General features: G+C 38.9%; 1 protein-coding gene across 1 annotated transcript in view; it reads right to left on the minus strand.

The window, feature by feature from the left end:
• Positions 1-696: 696 nt before the first annotated feature.
• Positions 697-17,285, minus strand: part of daam2 (dishevelled associated activator of morphogenesis 2) — a 161,217-nt gene continuing 144,628 nt past the window's right edge. Inside the window, exons 23-27 of the mRNA XM_065966666.1 lie at positions 14,334-14,441; positions 13,660-13,720; positions 11,910-12,041; positions 6,442-6,612; positions 697-5,666 (exon numbers count right to left, since the gene is read on the minus strand). Of these exons, the coding sequence (XP_065822738.1) occupies positions 5,454-5,666; positions 6,442-6,612; positions 11,910-12,041; positions 13,660-13,720; positions 14,334-14,441 (685 nt within the window). The 3' untranslated portion in view covers positions 697-5,453. The remainder of the gene's footprint in view (positions 5,667-6,441; positions 6,613-11,909; positions 12,042-13,659; positions 13,721-14,333; positions 14,442-17,285) is intronic.

Consider the following 17,285-nt stretch of genomic DNA (forward strand, 5'->3'; position numbering starts at 1 on the left):
CACTGGTTTTCCTTTATGTTTTAAAACGACCATCTTTTGGCATTAAAATAAACACTTTATGCTTTGTGAAAACGTCTTCTTAATTAGTTTTTGCACGGCCATGTGTATATACTTTAATTAGTTACATAATGGTGTCTTTCTGTGTTATACTTTTCCCCATACTGTAAATCATTATTTATGAAAACTTGGGTTTTTCATACTTATCAGGTCCTACTTAACCCAATCAGGTGGGTGAGATTTAAAATGCATACCAAACCAGAAGGATTATAAACTGCTATGATTCTGGTGAGATTACATCATCTTAAAATCATTAATACATATTTCAAATGTTTATATGCATCAAAAGAGTTAGGCCTGTATCGATATATTCTTCCTCTTTTTGTGCATGTTCATTTTTCTATGTAGATAATGAAAGAATACTTTTTCATTAATTTAGTTATAAATGTCACATCAGTCCAGCATTTGTTCTATAAAACATCTGAAAACTATAAAGCAGCAAACCGTGTAGAGATTTATACTTGAGTAACAACTTCATCCATTATATTCATCAATATTATGATTTTTTCTCAGTAAAATGACGAGTAGGACTAATGTCAGCATGAGATTAGATTACAAATTAGATTCCTAAAGTTATGTAGGCCTACATCTGTGTACCAAAGAGTTGTAGATAACAGATAATGAAGAGGAAAAAAAACATGAGTTTTAAGGGACAAAAGTTTATTGTAACCCTACCAAAGACACAGGGTGAGAAAAAATACAAAACAAAAATAAAATTATAGAAATGAAAAAAGAAAAAGATTTGCATTCTTATACAAGTCTCAAAACTATCCATCATACATGGACCACAGTTGAATTATTCATATTTTTTAATATAACATTTTATTGTAATGCTGTGTGTACATACAAAATATAGCAAACTAAATAAGGCAAATAAATAGAGGTACAATTTACAGGAAAATGGAACATTCCTCAATGTTTTTATCTTTTTTAATGTCATCTCAAACATCAAGCGTGTACAAAATGCTTTTTTATCCAACTGTACATTTTTCAGTGGAGGATTCTTATTTTTCCAACCATAAAAATACTGACTCCTCACCATGGTACAACCTCTAAAAGTGGGTGCAACTTTTTCTCAGGCGGTACAAACTGTTGTGTAACAGGTGTGTTCCATTTTTCGAACGATTTTCTATTAAAAGGTGAAAGTCAACACGTCACTCTTTGTGCACGTTGTTTAGGCATGCAGGTCGACGCCAAGTGCATGATTTCATAGAAATGTGTTAGTGTGACAACATTACCTTTTTCCCCCCTGACACATCTGAGGAGGTAACACAAACACACACACACACACATATAGGTGTCTGTTTCAAACAAGTGTCACCTCTTTGTGTCCTCAAAAGTCCCACCTCTGCCATCCATACAGACTGAATATTAATGTGTTTACAGCGGCCCAGCCGGAGCGTCCAAGCTCACTTGCCCTTTATCTCCCTCCTCTTCTTCACACCGTGTTTTTCTGCACCGCTCTTCCGTTGCACCCTTCTCAAGTTAGGAGGGATCTGAGCCCCTCATAATGGCGCTGCAAATGGAAATGTCCCATAATAAAAGTGCAATGAACAAGCTACTAATTTCATTCCTCTGATTTCCATCTGTACACTCCAATCAGCCAGTCAATGGCCAAATAAACATCCATACATGTAACAACATAAACATGTAATAATACTGACAATGTTGCAATACCCCTCAGTAAATAGTCTGCACTACACTACAGGTTAAAGCTCTGGATTAAGAGTGTGAAGGGTCTGCCAAAGTCTGAAATACTTACTTGGATTTACTTGAAAGACAAAGGAGCAGAGGTTAGGAAATAGAACAGCTCAAAAATACATGAGACGTTGGTTCAAGAATAGGCAATCAAACGTCCTCTTCCCCTTAAGATATAAGGGGCTTTTTAGATTTTTTAAAGTGTCTGAATGTTTAAATCTTTTTGGTTTACCAATTAATCTCTTCAAAGATTCAAAGATCCTCTCTGCACACTTCTCACCTTTTTAACCTTACATTAGCTTTTCTCTACTTCAGAAAAATCTAAGAAATAACCTCCTGGTAGGATGATGGTTCTCTGTGAAGTTACAGTTCATGGAAAAATGAAGTGAGTGAGTCATTTTACCTAACGTTCAGGTCAACTGGCACCTCGTGTTAACACTCAGGAGAAGTAGGTGTTGACACAGTGCACCATCTGCAGCCACAAGGTGGCGCCAATTAGGCCGATTCAAACTGTCAGCTTCTGGAAAACACTATTTTTTTGGGAAAGCCACAAGCACTTGACACAATAATAGGAATGATACGTGTGTGAAAACGGGTACAGAGGCACTTAAAGGTGAAACAAAAATGTGTTGGATCAAATCATATCAGAGACCAACTGGGATAGCCTTCACTACTGTGGAGATTTGTGTGGCATTCAGAAATTTGTGTAGAGTAAAGGTTCAGTTTGTTGAATGACATAAGAATGAATCTTTTTGGAAATGTACTTCTTTAATTGTACACCAAGTGCTCATTGGTTCAAGTGCTGTGGGGTCATTGATCTGATTTAATCCGAGGAAAGGAGACAAGTGTTAACTGTAATTGTCACTGTGAGAAAAACCTTTAACCTCTTTGTTTTTACAGACTACATCAGGGGCCTCACACTTGATACATCCACACACAATAAGGGCACAAGTATCTCGTGTTTGGTTATAATCATACCAAATATAACTAAATTATTCCTTTTTTACTTCTCACGTCTTGAGCCAACAAAGGAGATTTAACAGGGTGTTTCTTTTTTTTGTCCCTTTGCTCTGAAAAAGACCAAATCCAATCTTAAAACTCTACTCCTGGTCTCTGGAGCTCACTAACAACCTTGAATGACATGGGTTATTTAAAAAACAAAAAGAGATGTAACCATGTATGATATTCCAACTCTTTGCCTTCCAACTCTTTATATGCAGATGATGCAGATGCATTTTCAAACGTAGCATATTAATCGCACTTCCTTCCTCATTTAATGGAGTGTGAACCTATCTGCTTCCTCATCACCCTTAAAAACTGACAAGAAGAGACTATCTGCATTTACCATACACACACTGAAGCTCAAATTCTGACACAATAAACTGCTTGGTGGCACATAGGAAGTCGTATAATGGTGGGAAGCTACAATTTTCCTTTTTCCTTTTAATGCTCTTATAAAGTTTAGCAACTAAAAAGACAGCGGGCAGTGACAATCCGAGGGAATACCGAGCAATCTTCAAATATAATTTATATATATATATATATATATATATATATATATATATATATATATAAATAATTACACATTAGCTTCTGTTGGACAACAGCTCACATTAGCATTCAACCACTTCAGCTAACAGCTACACACGTTACACTGTTTGTTGTTGAATGCTGCTAGCTGCTGTCCAATGCTAGCTAATAGGCTATATGTTCTGATATCCCTGTATCTCTGTTTCTACCACCATTATCACTTCAGTTACTGATAAATCTTAAATCCATGTTTTTCTACTTTGAAATATATACACAGCAATACAACAGTTTCCTTCCGATAGCAGAATTTGAGCTTCCCATCCTGAGCTAGCTGCCAGAAAAAAATGGCTGCCATGTGAATATGGTGAACGGCCGACTCTTCATAACCCAATTTAAATCCTTCTGATGCTCTATGGGCACACTTCTGTTTTTTTTTTCTTCAAACTTACAACCATCAAAGAACCCTTAACATTTCCATGTAATCATTTGTACACTGTGTACACCCTTTAAGTGCTCTGTTGTAACATACTGATTACAAAGTGTGGTCTGAAATCACAATGCCAGCTCAAATAAAAACACAGAAATGTATGTAATGAGGCTGAATTTTAGCAATAAATCCCTGGTTTAAATCCTAAAGTGGACTAATGGCTTTACATAAACCACAAGTTTTAGCACCAGTGGAAAAGATCCTATAGATACAATGGATGGGAACCGTTATGCAGCATCATTTTCGCACCCTCTGGTCTGCATAGTGGTTGCAGCAGATGAATCAGAAAACACATTCAGATGCAAGCAGACAGCTGAGCAGTGAGAGCACTGTAAACAAACCGCCGAATATGCCTTTATGTTTTAATTTTCATGTGGCATTCCTTCATTATCTTTTACACATAAAGGTATTTTAAGTACAGAGAGGACTTTGTCGACGAGACCAGCCTGTGGGAACCACTGAGTGTGAAGTTTTGTCAGAAAATCTACAGTGCAAACAACACATACTGGTGAGAAAAGGTCAAGCAATTATCTATTTTACATAAAGCGCAAAATGTATAGAAATTCACTTCAACAGCAATGTGAACTTGCAACACCAACAAATAATGCATCGTGTGTACAAAACCCCCAAATGCCATGAAAACATAAAAAAAACCCTCTACATCTTTGCAATTAGCTTGTCTGCATCTGAATATAAATATATATCAACGCCTAATTGCAGTATGTTTTTTTGTTAATACATTTACATTTGTGTTTCTCTCAGAACAATGTTGAAACCATTGGAGAGTGTAGGTGAGGCTAAAACCTGGTGGCACAGTCATCGTGTTGTCGGGTGGAACAAGATGAGAGAGGCTGTTTTTTTTTTTTCATTTTGTGTCCTCTGAAATAACTCCCTACTTGTGAATGCTGTGCATTTCAAGAGGCCAGGTTGGGATAAATCCTCTGTTATGAAGCACTGTTGTGGTGCCCTTCCTCACGCTTTCAGAAGCTTGCAAAGCATTCTGGGAAAGGTAGTTCATGAATATCCACCAACACTGATGCTGGAGTGTCTCTCGTCCCGGGAACCACCATGGCCGTGGAGGTAATGGCTTAGTTCCCGTAGCTCCCCACCTTCTTTTTCCAGATATACTTTTTCTTCCCAATCCTTTCTCTTGGCCTGGAATCTATTTACAGCGTGACTGGTGGATTTGAACATCCTATGTGTCTCTAGAACCAGATACACAGAGAATGGGCTGATCAAGCCCCGAGGAAGTTACTGAGAAACGGAGAAAGGTTTGTAAGATATAAAGAGCAGTGAAAAAGAAGGGGTGATGGAGAGCTGGAAGTTTGAACACAGTGTTAAAAGGATAGGGTCAAAAGATATGGGATAGTGCGTCACAGTGGTCTGTCTGTCCGTCCATCCATCCATCAACCAATCACAAGTGTCCTTCATCCAGCTCATGAGATCAAACAACACCCAGGACAAACAGGTTGGAAACAGCTTTACAAGACCAAATCAGAGGAGAGTGTTGCATCCTTCAAAGTGGCGCTACTGTCCATACATATCGCCACATGTCCAGCCTTTATGTACAGCCTCTCCTATGTCAAAGGTCACCACTCGAGAACCTGGACTAAAGGTGTCAAACACCTCAATAGAATTTAGGTGTTAAGTGTTTTTAGTTTTTGTCCTTCCATTCCTCGACCTAGTAGTTGACCTTGGTGACAGCTCGTTCGCGGCCCCCGCCCTCCACCAGCTGGTTGACAGAGCGCTTGCGGTTACGCTTGAATTTGTTAAGGTCCTTGTCGAAGACCTCACCGGAACGTAAAGCCGACACTAGGTCGTCAAACTCCCCGCCGACCTCGTCTGAGGCCCCGCTCTTCTTGGCCCGCCGTTCCCGTTCCCTCTGCTCCTTGAGCTGGAAAATTAAAGAACAGGAAGTCAGGGGACACAGGCAGACACTTTAGAGGAGTGGTGGTGGAAAGAGAGTCCCTAAAAACATATTATATCACATAGAGATGGTTCAATCTGTTTAAATTTAGATGGATTTAAAACAATAAAGTGTATGGTATCCTATTTAATTGTACCGTACCTTGTCCTAAAGTACTGTACCGTATCATATCACATTATATTGGCCGTACCATTCTGTATCGTATTGAAGATCAGCAATTTGAGCTGTTGACCACCAGACTTTGAAAAAGGGACAATAATGACTTCATGCAAACATTTCTAAAATACAGATATTATGCATAAATTATGTCCAACAGCAAAGATCTTCTCAGATGGATGTTATAAGTGTGTCTGTATTTGGATATGGATGTAGTAGGACTATTGGTTATTATTCAAGCCCATACCATGATCTTTACCTAAACCTTACCAAATAGTGACGGTTTTGTTTTGTTAGTAAAATGTTTGTTTTGGGCCTCAAATCCACTTGGTTGGAACAAAAAAAAAAGATCATTGTTCTGGCTATTATTATATGACTAAGACATGTTTTGGTTCACAGGAAACACAGGGGCGTCCTGCAGAAAGGTAAAACGGCTTCAACTGGATTGTCATTGAGCTTATCAGAGCATGCACAGCTAGCTCTTAAAAACGTGTCCATGTGCGTGAAATACAGTGTTTTTGAGGGAGTTCCATCATGGGAATCACGAGGACATTTGCTCTAATCATTATCAAAATGTGTCTCTCACCATGGCCTCCATTCGTGACCTCCTCTCCTCCTCATCTTTACGTCGCTGCATGTTCTCCAGGTCCTGCCGTGCTTCACAAAACGACTGCAAGAAGGTGTCGAAGATCCCGAAGAACTCATCAGGCTGCATCCTCCCTTCTTCTTCCCCAAAGTGCTTCAGCGATTTGGTAAACTGTGCGGAGACAGAGACCATGTTCAACATTTTTACACTTTGATAGGAAGTGACTAAAAGCAAGCCTAGAACAAATGGATAAAAAAACAATAAAGAATTTTTGATTGTCTTGCATTCTCTGCAGTAACACTGGTCTTTCATTGCTTGTTCCTATATTTAAAAGAGTATCCATCCTTGCCCAAATTCCTTAGCTTGAATGCATGTTTAATGTTGTGTGATCTAGGACTGCAGCAGCACACATGCAGACACACACACAAGCAGAAGATGGGAGCCTGACTGCATGATTTGAGCACCGTATGTCCCCCCTGTTCAGTCCAAGCTGTCCGGTGCTCTGTGCCAGGACGACGCCTGCAGTCAAACCTACTCTACATTCCTGCACACATACAGCTTCATACTGCAGCATTCAGCAGAAAACAGAACTGAGTGTCCTCTCTGTTGCCAAAAGGATGTCGTTATGTTTAACCTGTTGTAAATGTAATCATTATTCACAATAATGTGAAAAGAAAATGGCAGAGGAGATCCCCTGCACACCAACTCGACTGGGCTAAAAGACCACTGACTGACATGAATGTAAAAATAGTCTCTTTAATGAGGACAGGAATGGTGAGAACAAAAGGTGCTCACAGAACAAAAAGGTAAATAAAAAACGTCTTGACAATCATCAGTGCTACTGAAATGAGTATCACACAGAGCAGATACAGACATAGAAGAAGGCTGTGTCAGAAACCATATACTTTCATACTATTCTGACTAAATATGACGTCACATTCACTAAGGTCGGGCTAGCTTGATGCTAGCTTATCCAACGTAGCTTGAACTGGAGAAACATAATGTGGTCAGTAATTCAGTTTGTTGCTAACAGCATACTAACAGTGGGATCAGTGGGCTACTGTTTGTTTATGTAGAAGGGAGTACATTAGTATCTGCTTTGAGACAGCCAAAGATACACGGCCAGGTCTGATTAATCAACAAGCTGGTTCTACTAATTAGTTGAAACCAACTCTTTGTTGGAGAGACTACTTTTGCATTTATCACCCTGTGGACTTTTGTGGCTTTTTAGCTCAATCGAGTATCGCATCATTCTTAGAAACATGTTAAAAATGTATATTTTTAAATTCAATTAATGGAAGGTGTGGTTTCTTTAAGTTGACCTCATCCCAAAATCCTTAAACAGGAGTATTATTAAATATGAATATGAACTCGAACATAATGAATTGTGACAAAAATCCACTTTGATCAATATAGAGAAAACTGCTGTGAATGTATTTTTGCTGGTGTATAATTATCCACTCTTAAGGCCATCATCATCCTCACATAAAACAGCCGTAGTAAGAAAACATGAATATCTGCTGTACTTTAAGGCCTGCCCTCTCTGGGTATGTTACAGAAAACATCCCATCACTGTAGTTTTTAGCTGGGGGAGTAAACTGTTTCAACTTCTTGTGTTGAGATACGGAGGAGATGGGATTGTTTTTTTTTTCTGAGGCTACACAATCATCCTGTCATTATGGGCTGGTCACCATGGCTACCACCACCATCATCCCTCTCCCTCCTGTAATTATGTGTGTTCTGGTCAAATGTGTTTCCTCTCGTCCCCTCTGGGTCTGGCTCAGCTGGTAGTCGGTCGTCTCTAAACCGGAAGTTTGGGGGTGCGATCCCAAGCTCCTGCAGCCACTTTGTCTGCGGCGTATGAATGTGTATGAATGGGATTAGTTAATACTAATGGACACTTTACAATCAGAGTGTGAATGTGTAGGTGTGACCTGCAGTGCAAAAGTGCTTTGAGTAGTCAGAAGACTAGAAAAGCGCTCTACAAGTCCATTTACGATTTACAAACTCTGTGGCACTATGAGAGGATTATTCATAGGGATGAGTGTATCAATCCTGTGCTATCTACACTAAGATACTCACAAGTTACTGTGTTTGTATTTGTTTATCATACACTGACAATATAATGTTCTTTAATTTTAAAGCTCCTGTGATGAACTTCAGGTTCTTGGGGATTTTGGCGCCCCCTGTAGACAAAGTGCTGACTCTTATCTCTTTGTTGATTCTGTCCTGCACATGTGTAAGGAGTGATCATGTTGTTGTGATTAACAGTTTCTGCACTGTGTTGAACTCACTATCTGACACCTGGCAGGCGGCAGTGGTAACAAGCATCTAAAATAACAAAAATGATCAGTCTTGCAGCTTATGGTCTTGTTTGCGTTTCTGTCACGTTTAAAGGCATCTGTATCTCAGTCTGTTTCACAACTCCTCACAGGAGCTTTAAGTTGTTAAAAACCACAAACTTTCTTACAGGCTGTTTTAGATTAAATCTTTGATTAATAGTGCTGTAATCTCACCAACCATCCGAGGTTTTGTCAATGCTCTGCATGTGGGAACTTAATAAACATGTTCTTGAGGGAAAACAAAGAAACTTAATCGCATCAATTTATAGATAAAATGAAGTAGATTAGTTTTATAATCCAGCCCTCGGAGGCTGGCCCTCAGAAATTCAGAAATTTAGAGATCAAATAGTCACTTCTGGTTTAGTCTGATTCCTACTCCTCCATACACAACTTCAGCATGAGACAAGCCAGTCTTTAAATAGACTTCCCTCCCCAGCTTTGTTGTGGCAGTGTATTAAATGCATGAAACAAAAAGCTCAGTGATGTTGTCACGGTGTTAGTGTCATGGACTGGCAGTTGTGAGAGGCTAGGTTTAATGAAAGTGGGCACATGGGAAATAACTTTGTGCTGCGCTGCAAATGAAATACAAGGAGAGCCTGTAGTAAGATCAGTTTGTGCAGAGCGTTGGTAAGATGCACCAGCATTAAAGAATCTACAGTTTTCAACTGAAACAGGTTTGAGCGAGTATTTCCAACGCTCAAGGAGACATTTATTTCTTTTGGTTACATGGTTAAAAAAGATCAGCCAGATACTCCTTTGTTGTGGAAGTCAAATTTGAGACTTTAAATTCCAAAGCAGCATTGTAGATTGTATATGAAGGTGGAAACAGACTTTTGCCTTAACAAATAAGGATAAAGTATAATTGCCTTCAACCTGCACTCTCATTAATGTCCACTGGGGGGCGACTCCATTGATTGCACCAATAAGTTTGAGGGCCTAATTTAGAAAAGGATGTATGGCTTTTGTGCTTGCTCAGCCTGTGCAAAAATGAGTGTCTAATTCACAAAGCACATATGCAAAAAGTTAAATGCACCGCTAATTGTGCTAATTGAGAATACAGCGTGTCTGTACTCCAGTGCTGTTTGTACATGTTTCAATGAGTCTATTGAAACATGTATAGTTTCAATAGGCTCTATTCCACCTCTGTATGGCCGAAATTATCACAATCTGGGGAACAGAACTGAGCTGGGTCAGAACAAGAGGAGGGTGAGTGAGGAGGTGCATTGTATAGAGATACACACCAGACGCTGAATCTCAACAAACGTGTCTCTTTTACAAAATGTTCAATATCTGTGGACTTTATTTTTGGCACGATTACTAGTGCACTTTAGTTTTTCAAAGTGTTGCCTTTTTTAGATTGCAATGTAGTTGTTTTGTTTCAGACTGAAGACTGAATCTTGCACTGAATTGTTTGTGAACGTGAAGAGATGAGGGTGCGAGAGATAAACCCGACCCATCTCTGTGGATCAGAGAGAAAATCCCTTCTCTCCTCTAGAAACCTCTGTCCCAATAACCCCCATGACCTTGGACATCTGTAATCCTTTGTAATGTATGTAGTAGTGTCTGGTGAGGGTGTGTGGGTGTGTGTGTGTGTTTTTCTCCTACAAATACACACACATTGGTTGCCATGGAGCTTTATTAGCTGCATTGCACTGCTTGCTCTGTTTAGTCATCCTTCTCAACTTAGAACTAAAACATTGAGTGCACGCCCACTCTTCCATATTTGTATTCTGCTGGAAACCTAACAGAGCGTCAGAGAGCTCTGAGTTAATGTGTCAGCCCACACACGCACGCACGCACGCACGCACGCACGCACGCACGCACGCACGCACGCACGCACGCACGCACGCACGCACACACACACACACACACACACACACACACACACACACACTGGAGTTAGGAAAAGAGTGTGTTTAGAGTCTGGGCTGCTGAACACAGGTTCTTTTGTTTTACAGAAGCCTTCCTTCTCTCGTTCTTTTCCCATGACATCCAAACAGGCCCATTTTTCCCTCCAACTTTTCAGCGAACTCCTCCTTGAACAAATAATTTAGCAGAGTGAAGGGTCTGAATGAAACTCCTTCTCCCTCTCTTTCTTGCTTTCTTGCTCAAGCTCTCTTGATTCGTGAGCGCAGGGTGTGTGTGTGTGTGGTGTGTGTGTGTGTGTGTGTGTGTGTGTGTGTGTGTTTATGTGTGTGTGTGTGTGTGTGTGTGTGTGTGTGTGTGTGTGTGTGTGTGTGTGCGCGTGCATGTCTGTCTGACTGTGTGCGTATGTGGAGCTCTGACACTGCTGTGCTTCTTCAATCCCGAAATGCAAAGTGAACTCACAGACTGGGACACCAATCTTACGTCGTTGTGGTATCAATATGAATGTACAGAGATGTGATGATGGCTGAACTTAGCTACACCACTGAGAAGGGCTGGTGAAACTGCAAACAATGACCAGAACACTTTCTAGTAAAATCTTCTGTGGTCATTTACATGATGGATAGTTATCCATGATTTGGACAGTTTGGGAACCAGTTCTTCAGAGAGTTTAAAACTATTTATGCATTCTTCATCAGTGCATAAACTATTTTGAAAAAAAGAGCCTCAACCTAAACATCATGTTGGAGTTACTATTACCACTGCATGTTATCTGCTGTGTGCAAGAGAGCACCCGAAGGCCTGCGAAAAAACCTGCTCACATGAATCTTTTCAACACTGTATTCACTCTGGGGTTCCTGCAGTCCCACTGATGTCTTCAGCTTACATGCTTCCTACCAGACTTCAGTGCATGAGCCAGCAGGGTTCAAGAGGCCATATGTCCTCGTGCACAAAGAAGGAGAGTGTGGATTTAAAAGACTAAACTCAGAGACAAACACAAAGGCAGGACGAGGGGGGAATCCACAGAAAGCTTTCAAGGCTGGGTTTCCCCTGCGCTGCTGAAGTCATCACACTGGGGTCGGGTTTCTCCCTTCAGCGTTTCGTCTCTCTTTTGTCTGACATGAGGGTTTGGCAGTGACAACAACTCACAGAGGACAGATCAAAGCCACCCACATGGACATATGAACTAGCAATATGTTCTTGTCTCATGTTTTAAATGCTCTGTTTCCTGTATCGCTCGGTGCTCATGCAGGTAGCTACCTTGTCCTTGGCTTCGCTCAGCTGGTCCTCCAGTTCAGAGAAGCTGAAGCCGGCCACGGTGATGAAGTCTCCGATCACAGCCACGAACTTATCCCCACGTTCCCTCGTCCTGCTCTGCTGGTACTGCAGCTCCTGCAGGGGGGGGCGAGCAGACGAGAAAAGTGGGATTTAAAAAAAAAGAAAATACTTAAGATTATAGGGGTTCTTGTGTTCTATAAAGCAATCAGGGACATCTCCTTCAACCCCATGAAAACACACCACCTGTGGCTGAAAACTGAATTGGGTGACATCGAGCACTAGGGGGCAGCCATGATCTTGCTGCAGGAGAGTGTTTTCTGCATGATCTGGTTAAGATTGAACTGAAATTATAAACAGACTAATCCAATAAAAATAGCTAGAGCTTAACTTAAAAAGAAACCCGATAGATATAAAGCTTTTACAGATACTTTGATTGAACTAAAATGAGCAAAATCACAGACAGAGGCACTGCTTTGTTATCGCAGTGATGTATCAAAACACTCCACATTGAAATGAGTTCATCTAAAAAATACCAAAATGTAGAGGTTCAAAAAGCTTTCTAATGAGTTTTTTATGTTTCTATATTCAAATTGTTTCGACAAATTCTATGCTGTGTGTTTATTAGATTCTTCTATTTATGCCACAGTTACAATACATTTCTCAATAGTCACGGTCACCTGAGTTAAATCACTTAGTGGCTCAGGTTGTGTATATTTCAGGTCAACTGAATCATTTGAAAATACATTTCCATTTCCTGAAAAGTTGGTACGTTGCGTAAAATATAAAACCAAAAGACCCCAAAGTGATGATTTTCAACACATTGAACCCCCGTTTTTAATAGAAAAAGTACAAAGTCAGCAAATCACATGTTGAAATTTTGAAATACATTTTCCTTCTTGTGTCCATTTTCTATTTGATGCCAGCAACACGTTTAAAAAAAGTTGAGACACTTTGTAGGCGTTTTGGTGAACTGAGGTGAACAGTTTCTGTCATTTTTAAAGAGGAATCTTTTACTTTTCTTCAACAGTTTAGAGTCTTTTGTGTCCAATCTGCGTTTCATAATGCGGCAAACATTTTCAATTGGTGACAGGTCGGGACGACAGAAAGTACGGTTTAGCTTCAGAATGCAGTGTGTCATTGTCTGGATGAAATAAGGCCCTCCCTGAAAAAGATGTTATCTATCTTGCAGCATATGTCACATATGTAAAATGTATATACATACAAAATGTGTATACATACTGTATATTTGAGCATAATTGTTCCACAATTTCCCAGTTTGGGATCAATAAAGTAATTCTATTATTCTAGTTCTATTCTATTCTATTAATGGTGCCTTCACAGACGTGCAGGTTTCCCTTGCCATGTGCACTAATGCACCCTCATCCAGTCACAGATTCTGACTTCTGGCAGAGCTCCAAGGATTTAAGAGTGAGGGAGGATCATCAACAAATGATCAAGTTCTTATAGTTATGCAAAGTCAAAATATATAAATATTGAAAACACAGTAAACCCCTGTGTGTGTCTCTCTGTGTCTTTAAGAGTGCAGGAACATTAGCCGTGTTTCTGTGCGTGGTTGTAAACATGACATTTTCCAGTCCATGTTAGCATTAAACATCAGCAGCATTTAAACACCTCATCCTGCTGTCCATCTCCACTCTGCTCCAAAAAACATAAGAACAGACATCAGAAGAACCAACAGGAGGGAGCAACGACACAAACACACACAACTCACCGCCTCCAGAGCCTTCAGCCCACTTTTCATGTTGTGCACCTCTTTTTCCAGCTCCGCCAAACTAGTGAAAGAAAAAAAGATGAATCAGATACTTTATTTTATACTGAAGCTTTCTACAAGTTTTATGACACTAGTTTATGACTTATTCAGTTTAACACTCCAAAATATGTGGAGGAAAGGAACTTTTTTTAAATCCAACTAACAAGTGTTCTTACAACTTTATTCAAAAAGCTAAATCCTCACGCAGCATAGTCCTGATGCACCTAATGATTGAAATCAATACATAGGAGAAACAGACTACAAACAAACTGAACCAGGCAGTAAAAGCCTCATTAACATCAATCAGGTGATTTGAGATACTGAAAATCCATGCAGTGTCTTGACAAGAAGAAATCATCCTCAAACCAGCCCTAGCACACAATGGAAACCAGTGAAATGAAGGCCAGAACTGGTTGCTATTATAACACATACATTATAGATAATAATCCAAAATTCACACCTGGTCTTTTGATTTTCAGTAATACAGAATTAATATTAACATTCAGGTTTTAAGATTACTAAATTATATATGTTTAAATGTAGGGGGTTTAAAAGGGTTACATGTTGACACCTGTCTCTACTCAAACATGGCTCTGGGGAAAATGTTCCCTTCAGTGAAGAGTTGGGACACTCACTTGACTTTTGCAGCCTCCGGGACACTGTTGAGGTCCTGCTGGATGTTCAGTGTGTCCGGGTAGTTCTTCTCAAAGATCATGATCAGGTAGTGCAACATGGTGATGTTCCTGTTGAGTCACAAGTGAAGACAAAAGTTTGAAAACCAAAAGTAATCCAGGATACATAACGTCATGCAGAGCTGCTAATTAAAGGCTCATCTTGAATACTTCTCTTTAATCCTTTGAACCTCAGGATGTTCTGCTCAGCTTTAACTCTTTATTGTTACTCTATTTGCAGACTTACGGCATACTAGTCATCACCTTCCTGTCCCGGGAACATGTACTGTTCTTTTAATGAGAACTTTATGGAATCAAACAAAAAAAGAGAAGTGGAGATGTTCTTCTGTTTTACCATCAAAATGATATTTATTATAAGTTCAATGTTTCAGTGTTTGTATTCTGCACTACAGTTCCCAACATGCTATGGGTGATTCAAACAGGAAATGTAAAACTGTGAAGGAGTACAGCTGCATTCACAGGCTCTGTGTGGATGGTCCCATTTCCTGAATTGGAAAGTATTTTTTCTGACCCGATAGTATTTTAAATTCCAGAAGTCCAGATAGATGCTACAAAAAAAAGAACAAGGTGTATATTGTTTCTTGAAGTATTTAAACAACATGCTAATAGCTCTTCCAGTTTCAGTATTCTTTGTTGATGTTGTAATTTTGGCACAGATTTGCTGCAGCACCGGTATATTGTAGAAAAAATACGGTAACAATTTATTTTGATAGTTCGTCTGTTGACACTCAACAAGCTATCAGTTGATATTCAACAGAACTTTTTCAACAGACAAGTTATAAACATTCAACTTACTGCCAGTAGACTATAAGGTGCATTTCAAGTTGTTACAACATTTTACAAAAAAGTGTCTTCCAACTCTCTTATTCTTTTAAACAGGTTATTGATAGACTTTCAACTAACTATCTGTAAATTGTCAACTTCTTGTAAGTTAAGTCAACTACTCTGAATCAATCTGTCAGTTGAAAGTCAACAGTATCACTCATCAAATGACTGACTGTTGATACTCTGTTGATTGGTTATCAATGGATAAGCTACTAATTTGTAGTTGACTATCTGTTGATTGTCAACATATATAAAGATGACTATCAACAGACTATTAGTAGACATTAGTAACTAAGCATTTGTAGACCTGTGTTAGGACTATCCAATTAAAGTGAAAAAAAAACTCTGTCATGGTCTATCTTTACACATCACACAGATGGAAACCCTTGAAGTCAAAACAATATAAATATCTACTCATTAAATAAAACCACTCAATGTATTATTACAGCCAGTTAACATTTGAAATTTAAAATGTACATTTTTGAAAATGAAATATTCTTTATTTGGATACTGTCGACATTTAGCAACAAAAACTGTAATAGAAACATGTTTTCAAGTTTTCTTAGGTTCAGGACAGGTTTCAAACCATTCTGGTTAAAATTAATGATTGGTGAGGTCTGAATACACAGACGGACGGATACACAAAAATGTTGAAATTTACCTCAGAAGGTAAAAAAAAATATTATTATAATACTTAGAATAAGGAGTACAGCTTTAAGATTGTAAACGGTTCAATGAAGTCAATAGAAGTTTCAACATGATTTTTGAGAACTGGGAAAAAATCCTGATTTTGGGTGCATTAGCATGGAATGACCCCATATTTAGTGAAGGGTACTACACATGTAGATAAATTTACCTTGCGTTTATGGCAGAACTTGCTCTCATCAATGTGAACGAGGACGTTAACTCCTCCAACTTTTTGCTTCTTTGTCTTTTGGTGCTTTTTCAGACTTTTTACACAAATTCTTCTGAGTTTCTTTGACATCATGGAAAGTGTAGCTGTGCTCTTTGCAATGCCATCTTGAAGCATGTCGAATTGCCATAGATGTAAACCCTGTTCAAATCTACAAAGGACAAACAAAACAAATATAATTAAATAACGACAGTACATTTCCACATAAAAACATGTGTGCTTGATCAATCATAAAGCATAATTTGAATGATGTGTTTTAGCTAAACAACAACTGTTGCACAGTAGCTGATTCAAACGGTCGCTTATTACAACACAGTGCTGCATCTGGTTGTAATGTCACCACCAAAACTCCCCTTTCAGAAGACCAAACTTTTTTATCCTACAGTGGTGTAACGAGATTGATTTTCCTTTAAATATAAACAAACATCACTATTCTGGTGTTATGGTTAAAAAAGTGACCCTGTTAACTGGCAACTTTTGGAAAAATGCGACTGAAAGTGTCCTAACATATGCCACTTTGTTCAGTTTTTGTTTTGTCATAATGTCAAAAATATTTATTTAATGTCCTTAATGAAAAGCTAAACAAGAGTAATTCATTAGGACACAAATGTCTGACAATCACAGACTCATTCTGTTTAAACTGTAACACCGGCAAGGACTCATGTACTGTATAGGCTTAATCAACATTGTGTCAACTCATTTGGCAATGGCTTGAATGTAACAAATATTAATTTCAGACATCAATTTATGTGTAATAGTTATTAGTTACGGAGTAGAACTTAAATTCATATCACAATAAACTGTTATAAAAGCATGTGCTTTAGTGCAAATGTACTCAAATGCACTGCACATACTGTTAAACACTATAGCAAGTGGCGATACTAATATCTGTTGGGGCCCTAGGCAAAAACACATTGAGGGCTCCAACCAGCATTCATCATTATTTTCCTCTTTTATTTTTTTCACTCAGACGGATAATTTGTCTTCATTTAACCTTCATTGACAAACTTTTGGTTTTCATGAAAGATGAGATTCTAAGCAGGGCAACAAGAGTGAGTGCTATCAGATATCTATTATTTTTGTACAGCTCTGCTGTTTTTAAGTGCTCTATACTAAACTGATTTATAATCCAGCTGCACACATCAGTAATCTGTTCA

Source organism: Labrus bergylta, chromosome 18 (assembly GCF_963930695.1).
Source record: "Labrus bergylta chromosome 18, fLabBer1.1, whole genome shotgun sequence".
NCBI lineage: Eukaryota > Metazoa > Chordata > Actinopteri > Labriformes > Labridae > Labrus > Labrus bergylta.